This window comes from Thermobia domestica, chromosome 8 (assembly GCF_964235325.1).
Source record: "Thermobia domestica chromosome 8, izTheDome1.hap1.1, whole genome shotgun sequence".
Taxonomy (NCBI): Eukaryota; Metazoa; Arthropoda; class Insecta; order Zygentoma; family Lepismatidae; genus Thermobia; species Thermobia domestica.
Window position 1 is genome coordinate 238,620,358 of NC_137461.1, and position 20,675 is coordinate 238,641,032.

Consider the following 20,675-nt stretch of genomic DNA (forward strand, 5'->3'; position numbering starts at 1 on the left):
CAAAGCACTAAGTAACTAACTAACTCTAGGGCCTATGGAGCCCAGAGGTTCAATGGCCCGTTTACAAAAAGCTCACCATTGACTTATATCCTTAGCCAACTGGATCCAGTTTCTACTTTGTACTGCTATTTCTGCGAGATCCGTCTTAATATTGTCCTCCCATCTGCGCCTAGGTCTTCCTTATGCCGTTTTCCGATTGATCTTCCAGTTAAGACTTTGAAAGCGTTCCTACTTTTTCCATTCTAGCTACATCACCTTCCCACCTGAGCTTCCTAGGCTTGATGACCCTAACATTGTTTTGTAAACCGTATAAATTATACAGTTTCTTTTTATGAAGTTTCCGTCATTCCTGTTTCCCGTTCGTCTTGGGTACGAATGTTCGTCTCAAGATCTTGTTCTCAAATACTTTCAGTCTATATCTTCCCTCGGAGTAAGCGACCATGTTTCGCAACCATACAAAACAACAGGCACGATTATCCTTTATATATATATATTTTAAAATTTTCGTTCAAAATGTTAACTTTTGCAAAAATGCTACTTCAATTCACGCATGTATAAACAGTGGGATCTTTTTCCAGGGAAAATTGACTTGAGATATGATCAGCAGCACGCCATCTACGGCTGGGAGTAACTTTGAAAACACAAATGAACCCTATCTTTTATTTTGGATTCTGATCTTACGGTGAAAGATAATGAAATTGTATTGCAAACATTTTTTTATTCGTGTCAGATGGCGCTGTAATAATTTAAAACTAGTTTCACTAAGGTTTCTCCATTAGGAGTCACCATATTTCATTCCACAATAAGTCTGCGATAAATAGTAAGAATCTTTTGATCATTAAACGTCTTTTCTATACTCGTGAAAGATGTCTCTGCATTCGGCATCAATTCAAATAATTCAAATGCAGAAGTGCAATTAGGTGCAGCATGCGAAGGTAATCGTAATAAGCTATCAATTATTTCATCGGCTGCATATCTCCGTAGTGCATGCCTACGATACCTTATATGCTATTTGATATTTTCTATATTTGTCACTCATTTCTTTGCTTCAGAAAGATGTTAATCTAATTGTTCAAAGAGTTTGTTTTTCAGTCACTTCATTTGCTGATTTTGTATTACTTTTGAACTGTATTTTATTTTACATTTTCATAACTACTGCTACTACATTCAAATGGATATTTCTTACTACAGTCATTGAGATTCTTTATTTACTTTGAGTTGTGTTCATTTCTTGTCTTTAAACTAAAGCCTGTGACAAACATCTTGGCATTTAAGCTAAACGAATAAAACACAAGCTCTGAAACGATGTTGCCGAGTGCTAAGGGGTGTGGCTATGGCTAAGCAGACATACTACAGCGCGATCAGGTGATAGGGGATAGACGTGAATGTGTACAAAATAAAGGTGGCAATACCGCTGGCCTCTCATTTGTTAGCAGCATTTAAAGGGAACTTGGAGCGCCGCCTTCAAATGCCAAGATGTTTGTCACGCTGTTTAGTTTTAACTAACTTAATGGATATGAGCAGATACAAGTGTTGAAAGGCTTGATAGCCAATCACAATTACCACCGCATACTGGCACTAATCGCATTGCCATATTTGATTTATCTGAATTGAAGCATAACTTGCTTTCGTATGTAAGCTAGAAACGAGATAAGTTGTGTATATTGGCAACACATGTGGAAGCCTATTGATAGCATAACTTGGTACTTTGGCATTGTTCTTGTTGAGTAAAACATTCATCTTAATTTGTATTCACTAGACGTTTTTCCTTGATAAAAGATTAGAAAAAGTTTCTTGAAATTAATTCATTATTTAATACTGTATTTTAAATCTCTTCCTTAGCGTTACTTTTGACGAACATTTGAAGATGTTTATGCAAGCCGAATTCTTGCTTCCTCATGCTTTCATTGAAGGAACATACAGGACAGATAACAAACTCATCATGCTCCCACTACAGGGAAAAGGCTATTATAATATTTCGATGTGTAAGTAATACCTTTATTTACTTGATTTCATGCTTCGTCATTAATAAACACAAAACGATGTTCTATTTTAATATATATATATAATCCTAAATTATGAGTTAATTATTAGCTAAAAGTATAATTTTATGTTCAATTGTGCTACAAACACGTATCATATTATTATTATGCAAGATCTATGATGAGGCAAGAATGTAACTGAGTAATGCGGTTTTACAACTAGACAAGCACTGCTGAGCAAGTTCAAGAGAAGAGGAAATTAAAACAATCTTCAGATTATGCTGCACCTACATGTAATGGAGTAATAAAAGAAGCCGATGTTGGAAGAAATATTTACAACTTTTATCAGCTTAGTACATATTAAAGTAAATGAATTTGTATAATATGTATTTCTGCTTTCCAAAGTATATTAAACTTTATATTTATTCTTAAATATGAGGTATTAATCTTCATATTTTCTTAAAAAGGGAAATGTTCAGGTGCCGAAACGAAATTGAATTTGAGATTTTTTTAAAAAAAATAAGCAACGAATGTGATTGTTGTGTACAGTTGCGAGAAATTGTAGACTGAATCTTTATTGACCTTTCTGTGTAAATTTTGAGTACTCACCGCGGTTTCAATATCTTATGGCACAAACGTTTGAGTTGTCATCAAAAGTTAAACACATAACCTTCTTGATTTTCAAGTTAGTGTTTCTCACTAGGGTATTTCTGCTGAAGTGGAGTCTCAAAACATTCTCCGGCCAGATTTCAATGACCACAGCGATAACTTATTCCCCGTCAGCATATACGAAAACATTTGCAATTCTTTCCTTCCATTAGATTTGTGCTAATTCCGTCACGTTGGAGGAATTTACGAGCAGAGCATAACATTTTTTATTATTTATTCATGGCAAGAATCTGAACTGTAGAAGGAAATGTTAATTTTTAACATCCTCAAGTTATTATTTTCGTTAGCACATCGGCCCGATCAAACAACCCATTGTTTCCTCTCTAGGTTTCAGAATAGAGAAACTGTCAGCCAGACACTTCAAAATACTGGGAACTAAGTATTTGAGTTGCCCCTCTCATTGTGTTGAACTTATACATTCCAAGTTCCCATGCTATTGAGAAATGTAAAAAAGAGGTTGGACGCTCGAAGAAAAAGAAAGAACGAAACAATACTGATGGAATAATATAAGCCTTGCGTGGAGCAGGCTACATTGGTACCGTGTTATTCATACTTCTTGCGTGGTTCTACTAAAGAACAACACGACTTGCTCAACTAAATCGATCCTTCAGCATAGTCATTTTGTTTTTGATGAAACAAACCATGAGTCTGTCTGTTCCTGTTTCACTGAGAACCTAGCTTTATCCAAAAATGATTATTTAAATAATAATTCCAGGGTGAACATGAAGGAAGCTTTATGCAAATTGACGCTATCGATCCATGCCTCAATTATAAAGTTGGAGGTTAGATTTTGGACCATGATTGGTTTTGAGGCCAATATTTTGTTCATGTAGGCTACTAATGTTCATGTTAATTATTCCTTCATTTTAATTCCGTTTTGCATGAAAGACGTAAATATAGGATACTGAAGATTCATTTTCATGTTACCTAGTTTTAAAAGCCGACATGATATTGATATTAAGTATTGCAAAAGTTCCAGAAATCTTCAACCTGTTGATAAGAAAGGCTTTTTCTGGTTTCTTTCCAGAAAAATTGGAAAAAAATGGGAAAAGAACAAAAATTAGGTTAATTTTACAAGTAATGGAACGTTTGTTTTTTCGAATGAATAAAAAAAAATAAGTTAAGAAATTTCAATATTGCAAATAATTAAAAAAGATAATCGAAAATAAAACTGTTGCAATTGTTCTTGAAAATTAATGGTCTAGTCTGCACTAATTTCCTTTATGTGCTATTCTGTCTAATCATGGATGAACGTTAATTACATTACTTTTACCGTTACATATAACTGTGTTATGAAACTGAGTTCTTAATATAGTCTTTGATATGGTATAGTTTTATTAATTTTAACCAAAGCACTTCTCAAAAGAAAGAGTGGTAGGTACATTTCACTAATAGTTAGGCGAGGATCCAAGGGGGGCTATAGATCTCCTTGACGCTCAGGTATACACTGGATAAAATGGGCTTCAATCCTGCCTTACATTGGATAAAGCTGCAAACCCTCCCTTGCACTCACTGAAATTTTATCGTAACTTTTTGTTTTATATATATTGCAGAATTTTCACATTTCCAGAAATAAAGTCAGCAAACCCTCCCGAAACATCAAAGGCCCCGAAACAAAATCGTGAATACCCCACTGATTGTATGAAATGGAAAATTCAACTAAAATTACACACAAATATTATTATTTTATCCTGTACAGTAGCGTTTGGTAAATTTATACATATATTTCATGTATCAGACTATTCTACAAGCTATTGTGGAACAAGGTCCATATTGGGGGAAAAATAGTTGCTTTGAATATCTCCTGTGAGTATATACCTCAATTAAACAGGTTAATTCCGGAGGTTTCAAACTTACTATTTTGCTACTGGAAAAATCGAAATGTTGAAGAATTGACTTCATTTTATAAAAAAGAAACGAAGATAATGAAAATACACGATAGAAAACATTGTAGGCCCGGCGGCCTCAGAGCCTCATAGTACGCTTCGCCACTGATTCTTATAACTCACTTAATAAGAAGAAGCGTCGTTTGTTGTTTCAAATCTAGCCAAACAGAGTATTTAAGTTTCAAAGAAATTCAGTATTGCAACATTCTGTTGCAGTACACTGTTGTTGTACTTTAGGCATAAAATGTATCAGTAAAAGAAACATAGTGTAGAGATATTGGATTTCCCTAATATTTTTAATATTCAGTATATAAACAAATCAAGATTTAAAAACGATATTATTTTTTTTTTCTTTCTTTATTTTCTGTGGATGATGAGAGACAGACACAACTTGGAATAATAAGACAGTCAGCAAACATTTCAAAATTCTCTTTAGTAGACGATTCCTCATTCTTCATTCTTGGTAAATTTATGTAACTTATGTAATCTGATGTAACCAAAGCGTTCTGTAACTGTTGACAAATTATTAAATAAGTCGAGAATTCCATTTACCTTGCACTTTCCTGAATCCTACACGTGCGTACTTTGGATGTTTTTCCGTAATTTCGTCGGCCATCTTCCTACTTTGTTTCATATAAAAACGTCCCAGGACCCGGAAGAGGGGAGTAGCACTCGAGAAGCGGTGAAGTACACGAGGAGCGGTAAAGTTCACGAGGAGCGAGTGTGAGCAACGACAGGAGAGACCTATACCAAGTTCCTCGCCAATTCGACACAGAAGCCGAGACATGGAGACCACCAGTCGACGACCAGGAACGGAGGTACGGAATACACATCCAAGGTCCTAGACGCCCAAACAACCTTCCTTTTCTTTCTTCCTAAACAAACTCTCGACTCTCTTTTTTTTTTAAATATTTGTTTTTATTTATTTCTACCCACATGCCCTATAAACTAAAACGCTCGTCGTCTTCTCAGTTACCTCTCAATTCTACCAGTGAGCTATCTTTCCCAAGTTAACGATAATAGTTTCCTTTCTTTCTTCAAAACGACGACGAAAGCATTCCTACCGAATGCACAAGCGTAAGATGATGGAGATGCTGATCTTTTTTCTCGCATCAGCGTAAGAAGGTGATCAATGCTAGTTGTCTTTCAAACTTCTAAACTGTTTTCTCTTCATTTTTTAGGCTTTTTAGAATCACCTCCAACTTCCCCGCCACCAACCCTCTATGAAACTAGTTTTGTTCTCTTTTGTTTTTTATTTTTTGAGCAATCTTTCTTATGCTATTCTATAATTACCTTTCTTTTTCTCTCCTTTTCGGAGAGTGGTGGAGCCCCAATACCTCTTGTGTATGTTTTATGTGTTGTATTTAGTTTTTAGTGTAGGTATAGCATATTTAAGGTCTTGACTTGTGCCCAATAGTTTTATTACTTGTGTTATATGTTGCGAAGATTAGCGGACGAATTTTTGATACCTTTAGAGGATATTTTTAACTTAAGTGATACTGTCTATTTCGATCCCGCGGCCTGTTCGTCTCCTAAATCGACTAAATTTACACGTAATTATTTAGAGCAACTTAAAAAGAAGCTAGAATTTTCGGAATCATTTTCGGATATTTCTCCTGATTCTTTAGACGTAACTGTTCGTGGTTCTAGTTCTAGCAGTATGGCAACAGGAGGAAACGATCCACCTCCGTCCATGCACGGCACGATTGTGAAACCAGAGCCTTTTTATGCCCGGTTGGGTGACGATGTAAACACGTACATCAGACGCTATGAGACCATCGCTAGCATTAATTCATGGGATGGTATGAGACGAAAATTGGTGCTGGGGAGCCTACTCCGTGGCCCCGCTGAAAACTGGTTTGCTGGCATAGAAAGAAAGCCAGAATTTGCCCAAATGACTTACGACCAGTTCAAGCAAGCTTTTATAAACGCTTTTAAGGACAATTTGGTGCCACAATTATCTGAAGCTCAGATGCGAGCCCGTGATCAGAATGAATCAGAATCCGTTCTAGAGTACGTTTATGCGAAGCAGGATTTGATTTTACGCGCAGACCCGACTGCCAATGAAAAGAAACAATTACAATTTATTGTGGAAGGACTTTTACCCGATTACTTTAAAGTTGTAGTACGAAAGGAGTACAACACGGTCAGTGACCTTCTGAACCACCTAATTATCGAGGAAAGGACTAAATTGTTATTGAAGCGTAAGGAATTAGAGAAATTCTTGAAAAAGAATTCTGCTGTTTTGCAGTCGTCTTTATTTTCTCCGACTAGCATAGATGCTAATACTCAGAATAATGCTGAAGTAAGGGTTCAAAGTTCGATTACTGCTCAACCATATAATACACAGTCAGCATACTTGCAAAACCAGCAGGCTCAACAGAACCAACCGGTAATCGACCCGTTGACTGACATACAGCAACAACTGTCAAAGTTGACGCTGCAGATTTCAGCCTTAGCTCCTTCAACAAATTGTGAAAGAAGCGATGATTTTCAATATAGGAAAAAGCAGTTTAATCAGCCGAAAAATGTAGGTCAGGATTACCAAGGAAAACGGAACGGTAATCAAAACAACAGAAGTCAGAATAATAATGCTGATACTAATAAAAAGTCCAGCAGTGATTTTGCGTCCTCAAGTAATAGTAATTCTTCGCCAGGTCAGGGTTCGACTCCGGATAGAGGCCAAATTATTTGTTACAAATGCAAATTACCGAATCATATTGCGAAATATTGTCGTATGCCCTCTTTAAACATGCAGACAGAGTAGATGGTCGGGACGAATCTACTCAAGGTTCTGTTATAGTCCCTATAGTGTCCTTTAACGAATTGCCTCATGTGTCAGCTTTTATGAACGGGAAAGACGTAGAACTGATGATTGACAGCGGCAGCCAGATCAGTTGTCTGGGGGAAAATTTGGTCCCGGAAAATGCTAAACGTTTCCGTATTAATACTAGACTTCGGGGAGTAACAGGGAAGTCTATACAAGTTTCTGAGATAGCTTTATTAAAATTTAGGATTGGTAAAAAATGGTTTACTCATGTATTCAGAGTTATTCCAAATTTTGATTATGGGCCTTTGATTGGCGCCGATTTTTTGGAAAAGCACAGGGCTGTTTTAGATTACAATAAGCAAAATTTAACTCTTTTTCGATTCGGACGCCCTCCTTCAAAAACGTTACCTCCGAGGAATTTAGAAGTCAATTTGTCAAAAGTCTTAACATCCAGGCTTGCGCAGGGATCTCGGGCTATTTTTAGAGTATTGGAAAACACGATTTTACCACCTCGCTCGCATACTCTGGTGAAGCTACGCAGTTGTTGGGATATTTTGGGGAAGAAGTTATTATTGTCGCCCTCTCGCCGGATAGAAGAAATACTGGACATTTTTATTCCATGTGCGATAGTGAATGGAGGATGCCCCGTGGTGTATGTTACGAATCCCACCATTAAGGAGATCAAACTGCGACAAGGTACACATATTGGGGATGCTGAAGATTTTGAGGAGGTCCCAGAGGAGCCTGAGGAGAGGAGTTTTTCGTCGGTAGAAGAGGACCTACCGTCCCCGGAGAAGATGGAGCTGTCCAGGCGACTTTGTGACCCTAGTCGTGTCGACGTCAACCCCGAGCTACCTCCAGAAGACAAAGAAAGATTCTACAGTCTCATACGAGAATTTCCTGATGTTTGGAGTTGGTCTGAGGAGGACATAGGACTCGCACGAGGTTACCGTCATGAAATTCGTCTATCCGATCCCACACCCGTGAATAAGACGCCCTACTCAGTGCCTTATCATCTTCGTGGAATACTCAAGCAGCAGTTAGACACGATGCTTCGTCAAGGGATTTTGAGGGAAAAAATCTCGCCCTGGAACCACCCCATCTTGCTGATTAGGAAGCGTAATAATCAGTTCCGATTTGTAAGTGATCTGAGGGGTCTAAATCAGCAGTCCCATCCTTCGAACTTTGCGACACCGTCGGTGGATGACATAATCAATCGTATGGCAGGACATCTCCTTTATACCTCGAGTGATTTGACCAAAGGATTCTTCCAAATTCCGATTACAGAGGAGTCGAAAGAGTGTACAGGCTTCTCGATACCAGGCTTGTCAAGTTATCAATATTGTGTCCTACCTATGGGACACATTTCTTCTGCAGCAGCGCTTAATAGACTGGTCAAATTGACGTTAGCAGGCGTTCCAAGTACAAATATTATGCATTATGTGGACGACTTCTACATTATCGCGTCATCTGTAGACGAGATGGTGCATTGGTGCAAGGTCCTTTTTGAAAAACTTAGAGAACGGGGACTAAAATTGTCTCCCGAGAAGACAAAGATCGCACATTATTCTTTGATAGTGTTGGGACATCGTTTATCAAAATTTGGAGTACAAGTGTCAGATCGAATGTTAGCCACGATTCAGAATTTCCAACGTCCACGCACGAAGAAGAATTTAAAAAGTTTTTTAGGGGTGTGCTCCTTTTTGCGAAGGTATGTTAAGGATTTCTCGGAAATCGCTTATCCTCTTCAAACTCTGCTTCGAAAAGACCAAGATTTTAAGTGGGGAACCCAGCAACAAGAATCTTTTGAAGCTCTGAAAAAAGCAATTTTGGAAGCCCCAACATTGATGGCATACAAACCAGAGAGGGATCTACATATCTACACCGATGCGTGTAAGAAGGGCCTCGCAGCTGTAGCAAAACAACCTATTTCAGACGATCCTGAAGCTGAACTAGTACCGATCGCATATGCCAGTCGAGCAGTTGGACCTTCAGAAAAAAATTTGTCAGTGTACCATTTGGAACTCTTGGCTCTGCTGTATGCACTGCGATCTTTCAGATATTTCGTGGTGGGTCGACATTTCTATCTTCATACGGACTCCAAAGCTATTACGTTTCTTCGCCACAGTAAGAACCTGACAGGTAAATTAGCACGCTGGATGTCTGAGATTGATTGTTACGATTTTACGATCGCCCACGTGAAAGGTACCGACAACATAGAAGCCGACAGTTTGAGTCGCTTTGTTAAACATAGTCGCGACAAGGAAGATGAAGAAGAGAGTGCCTCTGACCCGAGAATTTTCCTAATCGAAGACATGGACCTCATTGATATCGCAAAAGAACAGCGAGAAGATGCAGTACTGAAGAAAATTATTGATCACTTGGAGGATCAAGCAGAAAAGGATTCAGCCTATGAAAGGCAGGCATCGTATTTTGTTTTGAAGAATAATGTAGCATACAAAGTGAATAAGACACCATTCGGTAAAGTCTATTTGTTAGCAGTACCATCGAAATTGCGAGACATTGTATTTGAGAAACTGCATTGTGGGAAACTGGGTGCGTGCCATGGTGGATTTTCGAAAACATACAACCTTTTATTAAAGTCTGTCTATTTCCCCAATATGAAAAAATTTGTGTATGATAAGTGCCAATCTTGTGTAACTTGTCAATTGCTAAAAAAGAGGAGTGGAAAACAGTTCGGTAGTCTTCAGACACATCCTAGCGTTCATCCTTTCTTTAGAATCTATGTGGATCTTGGTGGGACCTACCCTAGTAATAATATCTTACGCCACAAATTTCTAATTATAGTCATAGATGAAGGAACTCGTTTTTGTATTACTGGTTCTCTACCAGATGCTTCTGCAGCTTCTGTTAGTGCTTTCATATATGACAACGTCATATTGAAGTATGGGATACCAACTCAAATCTGTTGTGATAGAGGTGTTGCATTTACCAGTCAATTATTTAAGGAGTTATGTAAAATACTGGGGACTCAAATACATTTCGCTGACGTTCAAGGGCATTTTTCTATTGGGAGTGTAGAAATCGCAGTAAGAAATATAGAACAGCAATTGAAGATCGCCTTAGACAAGACTGACCAATCACGTTGGATTGAACTTCTACCAGAAGTAACCTTTGCCTATAACGTCACGTGCAATTTGAGCATGAAGTATTCTCCTTTCGAACTCCTCCACGGCTTTTCTCCTCGGTTGTTGCATTCCGCCATGTTGGGTACGGAATGTCAATTTTCAGAAAACCAAGACAGATTGGAACGAATGAAGTATATACGCGAAAAAGCCCAAGAAAATTTTTACAACCGACATCTGACGTCCAAGAAGTCTTACGACAAGAAGCGAATACAACAAGAATTCAAGCAGGGTGAAGCGGTTTGGATTTTTGATCTGTCTAGAAAACGAGGACAATGTGCTGCTTTCTCGGGAAAGTATTTTGGACCTGGTCAAATTGTGTCCAAAAAACATGACAACAGCTATTATGTTAAGTTTCGAACACCTAGAGGACAGATTAAGATAGACTCATTTTCTATAGACCGGCTTAAGAAGTATTATCCACCTGAGAGGGGAATATCTAAGGACTTGCAAAAGTTAGAGAATCAGGATGCACAAATATTGGGTGAAGGAGTCCAGGAAAAGGATTTTCAGCAGCAGGAGGAGTCCACTTCTTTTTTGATGGAGTATCAGGAAGAGGAAAGCACGGGGGAAGCGGATTCATTGTTCATTCGAGATGTGAAATTGATGACCGAAATTCCGTCGTGGGACGAGACCGGACCCGACACCAAATCGATGGCTGATGTTGAAAAACCGAAGTTTGCCGTCAACGAGGAAATTAACCGGAAAGTGGCTTTGTATTATGGGTCTATTACGTCACTGGCAGGACAAGCGATCGTAAATTCATCCAACACCCAGTTGCAACCAAGAGGAGGTGTAGACTTGATGGTACAGTCTTTGGCGGGAAGTGAAATGAGGCAGGAGTGCAAGAAAATTGGTCACTTGAACCCAGGTAATGCCGTATTAACCTCAGGATATAATCTACCTGTAGATTATGTTATACATGTATCTGCACCCGATGATAAAAATGCTAAGCGCCTAAAGATGTGTTATGAGAAATCCCTACAGTTGGCTATGGACAATGACATAACGACCATTGCCTTTCCAAATATAGCTACAGGAGTATTTAACTACCCGAAATTGGAGGCTGCAAGAATTGCTTTGAACGTAGTAAGGGAATATCTCGAGGAGTACCTCGATTATTTTGAAAAAATAATTTTTGTTCAATTCGATAAACAAAATCAAATTATTTACGAAAAAGTGATGCACGAATATTTCCCGAAATGAGTTTTTTGTCCTTTACAAGAGCATAAAATTTATATAATGTACTTAACCTAGAGATTAGTTTATTACTGGCCTAACAGGGAGTTATTTCTATGTTAATTTGCAGTATGTTAGTACAACCTTTTACCACCAAAAAAAAAATCCTGTGTCCATTATTCTGTTAAAGTGCAGGTCCAGAGGAAGTATTAAACCATCTCTCAAAAACAGTTTTTGCTATGACTTGTCTACCTCCATTGTTGAAAATAAAATTAGGTGAAGTACTGAGATGAACTAGTAGGCATTCCACTTACCTAGAAAAGAAGGAAACATTGAAATTAGTAACGCAATTTAACAGGAACATATATACTTAGGCTAACAGAGATAATAATCAATAGAACATGTGAAAATTCTAAATTTCTCATTATATTTAATTTGTGTTTCAGATAACCTATTTTGTTTTAAGCTGCATTATCCTATCTTTCTCTTTCCCATATGTGACGTCTAATAACACCGAATTCCAAATAACATCTGGTTTATTTTTCCGTAAACTCCCAAATGTTATTTTGTACCAACACTCATTACCGATATCTTTTAATTTGACATTTTCCTTTCCGCATGATGTTAAGGTTTCTTCTCTTTTTGAAGCTCTGCTTTGCAACGAAAATGACACTCTAGCTCCAGATGTCTGCGAAGCTGCAAAAGACTTACATGATCTGAAAGTCCACATTAACGATTATTTTTTAAAGCCTCCAAATCCACGATTTCATCGATTATCAACCAGATCTCCACGTGCACTGTTAGGGTTCATTGGGAAAGCATTGAATTGGTGTTGTGACGTAGCTGACAGTTCTTCTATTGATTCGATAAATAAGAAGGAATTTCATTTGGAACAAACTGTACTGGGTTTACAAAAACAATTGTTAAAAAACAATTTATATATTCAAAACACAACTTCAGAATTTTTAAGTTTTCAAGATCAGATACAGGATAATTTTCAAAAAATTAGAAACTTTTCGGCAAAAATATTGGATCAAGAACATGATCTGGGAGATCATCTTAATAAGCTTGCAAATCGAGTACATAAAGAGGTCATTTCGTTCATTCAAGAATTTTATTCGATTTCAACGCAGTTTGTACAGTTTCTACAAATTTTTAAATATGATCTGACAATCCAGATGTGTACAGATGCTAGGCTGAACCCTAATATAATCCCTTATAAAGTGTTGCACGCACATTTATCTGAATTTGAGAATATCATTTTGAAAAATGGATATAAGTTAGCCATAGATAAGTCGTTATTGGAGATGTATTATTCTATTAATGTTTTGACTTGTTCAATCACCGACACGTACATTTATCTACAGATGAAAATTCCGATCGTTGAAATACAGCCTTCATTTGAGTTATATGATGTGCAGCCACTTCCGTTTGCTGTATACAACCAAACTTGTACCGTTGATATCCAGCCTTTAGTTATGGTAGTTCAAGATAAAAAAGATCTTATACCAATAACAGGAACAAGCCTACTTGCTTGTCATTATAGCCAATCAAAGTTATGTAAGATACCTACACACACTGTGACACGTTCTCGTTTAATAAATTGTGCTCACGCAGCTTTCGTTGCCAGTACAGTCAGGGAAATATTACACAACTGTGACCATACGTGCTATGATTCGAAAGAGGCACAGATTATAGACATTGGATCGCATGAGTTTGTTTTAATACACCCACCAGAATTTCTAACTTTGAAGACTAGAGAAAATGTGTCTACCATTCGAGTTCCAGAAGAAGCCAGATTATACGGAGCCCTTAAAATTCGAATACCATGCAATACTAAATTAATTGTGGAGAGAAATCTTTTCGTCAGATCGGATTTTCCGTGTCTCGACAATGATCTTACAGAACCTGTATTTTTACATCTTTTTCCGAGCCAGCTAGTCTCTAATGATCTGATGCTATTACGATCTACGTATAAAGGGAATGAATTTTTTAATGTTTCATCTTTACTTAACGATGTTTGGAGTTCTTCAATCCGACATATGAATATATCAGCATTTACGATAATTGACCAGACGCCCATTAAGATGCTTATCTATAAGCATGAATATTTTATACCAGGAATTATTATTATTTGGAATATCATCATAACTCTTCTACTAATTTATTTGCTAAGAGAACATGGGATTTTCAATTTTATATGGTTTTGTAGAAAATGTAATGCGTCTATGGAATTTTCTTTGCAAGAATTGAGCTACTTTTTAGACATTGTGCAAACCGTTATTGCAATTGTAAGTCTAATTTTGCTCTATAGAGTAATGAAAAGTTTAATGAAAAAAATTGGTGATGATACGCCACTGCAGATGAAGAGTTTTGAGAATAAATGTAACGAGAGGATTGAAGAAAGAGATCAAGAGCCTGAAGTGACCCCAGAAAAGTTCACCACTTCGAACAGAAATGAGGATGCACATTCAGTGTCAGAATTGAGTTTACCTCCTCCTCCGGAAGAATTGATAGTTAATGACGGAAGTTTTGGTACAGAGATTATAGTACCACCTTCTACCGTCTTGGAATTAAGGAATTCTAACGTAAAATCTTCGTACATTTCCAACTATATAGTGTATTCTTAAAAGCGGATACGGAAACTGAGACGTCGAGTAATTCACGCATTTTGTGAAACAGCATCTAGAAGAAGATATTAGAACGTATATACGCACGACCATATAAAATTGAGAATCATTACCGGACATACCTATTTTTATGAATTTAGAGACCTTCTTTCCCCCCCCCCCACAATTTTTATTTCCAACATAATTTTACTAACACAATCGAGTATTGGGCGATAAAACCCAATCCAACCTCTAGTTACCTTAAATTCCCAACCTAATCAGGAAATGGGTTAGGTTTATGTTGGAAATAATGAGCCCCCCGGCCCCCTTTAGAATATGATATTAAGGAAATTGTATTTAAGATTTTAATAGGAAATTGTTTAGATATTTTGGGCATTTGGTCAGATCATGAATATGAAGTACTTATACTAATACTAATTCTTTCTTTTTCTTCTTTTTTTATGTTTCTCTATTGTCCTAATTTTTCTGATGCCTCCTACCCACCTCTACTGAAATACTACGATCACTCTCAGACTTTCATAAAAATCACCCTCACAGTCCTCAAATAACGACACTTCCTTTATTTATCTTCCCTGATTTTTTTTTTTTACGATACCTTGATATTCTTACCTGAGTTGCCAACCCTGTTTCTCACCGGAAGTAAGTCTTCGGACAATAACCTTACCGCATTTCACTCTAATTTTCCTTACTTTCAAATCTTCTCCACAATTCCATTATTTCGTAAAACCAACCCCCCCGAGACGCCACTGGATTCACGTTTAGGTACCTTGACTTTGAAATCGCCTTTCAAAAGCCTAATAATAGTTATCTTAATCAAATCTTACTTTCCCAATATCATTATCCTTGTTTTTGAACTCTTGTGGCCCCCCCCCCAAATTAAAAACAGCCATTATAACTTGTCATTCGTTTTGCTTTTATCCTTCTGTTTGTAAACAAACATCGGCCATTACTATACCGAGAGCCTTTGCGAAAACTCCCATCCCTCCGTCATAGCGTCATGGCAGCCATCTTGAAAATTTTCATGTTTACATTTTCCCACGGCTTAGAGACTGTGTTCCTTTGCCATATTTTCGCTACAATTCCTATTTCTTTATATTATAACATCTATAATTTCACTTTTTGCCCCTTCTGATACACACCCTTTCTTAATCTTCATCCTAGATACACATATACAGAGTCACATGTTTCTGATAACTTCAATCACTATTCCTTTTTTCCTTTAATATTTTTTTTATAAAAAAATTTATCTCCCCACAACCCCTTTCCGTACCTCAATGCAGCATTACACCACTAAGAAGAAGAGGATTTATGGACATCAAGAGATATCGACGCTCAGATTTGAACCTCACGATTTGCCCACCAACCGACGCAAGGAATGATATGTTGCTGAACGTTTTTTTCTCTCACTTTTTGTTCACACTAATTTTTTTTGATGCACGTAAAACTCACCTTATCACACGTCACGGACATAAATACTGCAAATATAAATATATTATAATTATACATCTTCAAGAAGCTCACAGCCACACCCCATCACGCCCAGCGTCATCTATCCAGCCAAGCCGATAACATCTGCCATCTGGTGACAGCTACTTCAACTTCACTACGTCCTTTGCATATGGTCAACGACCAAGCTGGAGTAGATTATCTTGCAGCTGAGACTCTGCCGATTCAGCATTCTACAGTTTCAAGTTCAATGTTATAAACAAGACCATGTGCTTCAGTATCTTAACGATTACGTCAACTATTTAAATGGGAGAAAAGACAGGAACTATCCAAGACATTGAAAGATGATGCTTTCAAATTGACAAATTAACTTTCTTGTGTGTTTATTCTTCAAATATTGATTGATTGATTGGTTTAGTGCTACATTTTATTATCTGTTAACGCTAGTGATTTAAGTGTTTTTTTTTAGTGATGTGTGATTAATTATTTTTTTATATGTATTTAACATACATAAAGATATACAGTGCGTTCAATAAGTAATTGGACCTGAAACGACAGCCTTCCTCTTTTCGTCGTTCAGTAAGATTTAGTGGCGGGAATGTAGAGATATTGGATTTCCCTAATATTTTTAATATTCAGTATATAAACAAATCAAGATTTAAAAACGATATTATTTTTTATTTTTTTTTCTTTCTTTATTTTCTGTGGATGATGAGAGACAGACACAACTTGGAATAATAAGACAGTCAGCAAACATTTCAAAATTCTCTTTAGTAGACGATTCCTCATTCTTCATTCTTGGTAAATTTATGTAACTTATGTAATCTGATGTAACCAAAGCGTTCTGTAACTGTTGACAAATTATTAAATAAGTCGAGAATTCCATTTACCTTGCACTTTCCTGAATCCTACACGTGCGTACTTTGGATGTTTTTCCGTAATTTCGTCGGCCATCTTCCTACTTTGTTTCATATAAAAACGTCCCAGGACCCGGAAGAGGGGAGTAGCACTCGAGAAGCGGTGAAGTACACGAGGAGCGGTAAAGTTCACGAGGAGCGAGTGTGAGCAACGACAGGAGAGACCTATACCAAGTTCCTCGCCAATTCGACACAGAAGCCGAGACATGGAGACCACCAGTCGACGACCAGGAACGGAGGTACGGAATACACATCCAAGGTCCTAGACGCCCAAACAACCTTCCTTTTCTTTCTTCCTAAACAAACTCTCGACTCTCTTTTTTTTTTAAATATTTGTTTTTATTTATTTCTACCCACATGCCCTATAAACTAAAACGCTCGTCGTCTTCTCAGTTACCTCTCAATTCTACCAGTGAGCTATCTTTCCCAAGTTAACGATAATAGTTTCCTTTCTTTCTTCAAAACGACAACGAAAGCATTCCTACCGAATGCACAAGCGTAAGAATAGTGTAAATTTTTATGATTTCTCGTATTAAGAATATATGTATTTATCTCTTAACAGAAATTCTTAAACAGATGATAAATTAATTTAATACAGGCAATATTAAGATAATAACTGAAAAAAATAAATAGTCTTTTGGAAAGAAACGGCGAAGTTGCAGTATATTTAATATCTCTCTCCTGCACCACATCTTCGTGGTGGAATAGAAAAAGAGTATAAAATCCCAGTTCGTAGTATTGAGCGTTTTTATTTTAATCTAGCATAACATGTAGAAAATGAACAGTGAAAGCTAACTATTCCTGTTCAGAATAGAAAAAAGTATAATTATGTTCTCGTATTGTTATAATATAATTGTAACATTATCATCTTATTCGTATTTTGTTTCAGATAATGTAAAAGGTTTTGCAGACATCGAAGGAAAGCCAGTCATAAGGAATGAAACTGAATATATGGGAATCTATAACATTAGAATCAAGCATCGAATAGAAGACCTCAAAATCTACTTTAATGGACTGTTCGGAGACAACCAAGTCTTAAGTATGATTGATCAATTTACCTTTATTTGAGAATTCACTTACAAGTACTGTTCTCTAATGCGTGATAGGTATCATTACCAGTTGTGAAGGACCTGGCAACTTAATATTGGTAGGCCTATATAGCATGTTCTATTACCTTATACAGGAGAAATATTAACATCTTAATGTTAATTAATGGTGAAGAGAAGATGTGAGACATGATTTTTGAGACGAATTAGGAGACGAGACAGAGCGCTTCTAACAGAAACACAAATACTTTCCGAGACCATACAGCGCTTGCATATCATCTTCCCAAGACAAAACAATTCCAAGTGTATTTTCCTTGGCGATACTTGTAGGATGTTTATGAGAGGAATTTATATACAGACTGCCTCAAAAGTCTCCTTACAGAGGTTAACTCTGTTAGTATCACAGTTACAACAAAATGTAAGGGGGGGGGGGCGTCTCCTAATATTATGTTTTCAATATAAAATAAAGGATTGTTTTTTTTTTTAAATCGGACGAACCATTTGGGCTGTACACTCTTATGAAAATGCAACGTTGCCATTTACCTGGACCCACAACTTAAGTAAATGAAGTTATTGTTTCAAATGACGGCTGGCCATCGACACGTTAGCGTAAAGGACAGTAACTTCATTTACTTAAGTTGTGGCTCCAGGCAAATGGGAATGTTGTATTTTTACTTTTATATTGGGAGCATAAAGTGTGTACAGGCCAAAAGCTCGTCCGATTTTAAAAATTCTTTCACTTTATATTGAAAACATAAATTTGGAGACGGTTTCTTAAATTTTCTTACAACTCTGATAATAGCTGTTACCTTGTCAGAGGACTTTTGAGACACCATGAATATTTGATTCGTGCACATATGGTTACTAGTCAAAACATTCAATACATTAGTCATTCAGTATAAGAGAGAATAGTGTCTATAGACGTAAATAAAAGAGGCATAAAGTTTGTACGCTACGGTTAAGTACATGGTAAACTTAACAGTACCTTTTATACTATACGCGGTTGTCGAAAATTGTGGAAACATCTTAATAGTTGTTAACATTGTAAAATATAATCAAAGTAACAATGCAAGTGGGGAATAGGAGTTGAGAGAAATGTTTAATTACACATAACAATGCCGTCCAGCATGTTGAATTTTACACAATCACCTTAAATAGGAAACCGCACCTTTATTTTTGCTCTATCGCTAAGTATTGCAAAGCTGAATTTTTCATTTGTTGTATTTCCACCAAAAGAGATTAGTCATACGTCAAAGACTACTCACTGTTACAGAACATGTTTAATGTTTTCCCCATTACAGTCGATTGCGTTCTGAGTTTTCAGTCACACAAATCCTTGGACAAACTATTGGCTAATATGTTGGAACTCATGTTCACAATTTGTTCCTTGAGATTCAGAACATCTCTAATTTGTACCACATATACAATAGATTTCACATGGCCACACAGGTAGTAGTCTATTGGAACGAGGAAGCCATTCCATAACACCTTGTCGACCAATCAATATATTAGGAAACTGCTAATCGAGATATTCACGGGCATAAGTACAGAAATTGGGTGGGACGCCGTCATTCTGGAGAAACTTGGAGAACGACTCATCGTCTTTTAACACATCCTCATAAACTATTGTTGTTAGGATACTGTCGATGATGAATGGATTTGCAACATGAGTCCGTTACATACCGCAGAACACCATACCGCGGAAACGCCTGTGGATGTGTCAAAACAGTGCGGATTACTATTTGATCATACCGTTCTGTTTATTAACTTCGCCCAACACGTAAACTCGGTCATCTAAATAAACAAAACGTCAGAGGGAATGGTTTTTTATTTTTTATTTTTTTATTGTCGTAGTTGCTCTGTAGCCCATTCAACAAATACCTGGATCATCTTCTGTAAGATATTGGTGAAGTTGTAATTTAAAAGGGTGTTACTTGTATATTTACATAATGTAAATTAACTATATGAGATACAAACAGCATCTCATTCACGAGCTAAACTACGTGTGTACTTCTTTAGGTGCTTTATTTGAGTGATGCAAATACTATCATAGTTATTGCCTTGTCTTTTGCCGTCTATCAGTCTTGGATCGGTCTGCCACAAATCAGGGTTTCATATAACTTCTTTAACACTTTGAACACATTACTATTGCCCTTTCACACCAAACACTCACTTTAGTTTTCAAGATATCAGATTGGGACTTTGCATACGGATTGTATATATCTTCAGGTGTTTCCCAAATTTTCTGAGATCCCTATGTGAAATTGGGTCTGAGCATGGGTGTTGGAAAGGTCTTGCTATATTGAAGACATTAACGTTTAAATCATGACTCTAGGTCAAACAGTAATGACGCAGTATTTTTTTATAATATGTATGTATATATAGAGAAATCCTAAATTCAGAGTCTGAATATTTTTTCCGCCCTTTGTGTTCAAGATACAAGATTAAAATTTTGCATTCGTATTATGTACATAACAACGTATTTTTAAAAAACTAACAGATTCCTACGTCAACCCAGACCTAGCTACAGGTGCAAAATGTTTACTTCCGAGTCTTTCGCTAATTTTCCGGTTTAGGTGTATGATAAGGACATGCGAGTGGTACCGTTGGAAAGGGATCGTTATGCTAAAGAAAATGGCGTTCCAACTATGACTCTAGGTCAAATAGAAATTACGGAGTACATTTTTGAAGTATAAATTATATATATATATATATATATATATATATATATATATATATATATATATATATATATATATATAAGAAAAACTGGATCACCTTCTTGCTTTCAAAAATTTCCCTCCACTTTTAAGATACAGGAATGACATTTTGCACACATATTATGGAAATAACAACGCATTTTTTGTTTAAAAAATATCAGATTCCTACGCGTAACCAAGCCCGGGCCAGATAGGCACAAATATTCTCCCCCCCCCAAAAAAAAAAGAATTTTCGAAAAATCTCCATTTTTTTATTTTGTTCTTTCTGCTGTATAATACGACCA

General features: G+C 36.7%; 1 protein-coding gene across 1 annotated transcript in view; it reads left to right on the forward strand.

Moving 5' to 3' along the window:
• LOC145691968 (protein takeout-like) overlaps positions 1-20,675 on the forward strand; it is a 32,734-nt gene that overhangs the window by 11,154 nt on the left and 905 nt on the right. Inside the window, exons 4-5 of the mRNA XM_081767265.1 lie at positions 1,843-1,985; positions 17,515-17,664. Coding sequence (XP_081623391.1) covers positions 1,843-1,985; positions 17,515-17,664 — 293 coding nt within the window. The remainder of the gene's footprint in view (positions 1-1,842; positions 1,986-17,514; positions 17,665-20,675) is intronic.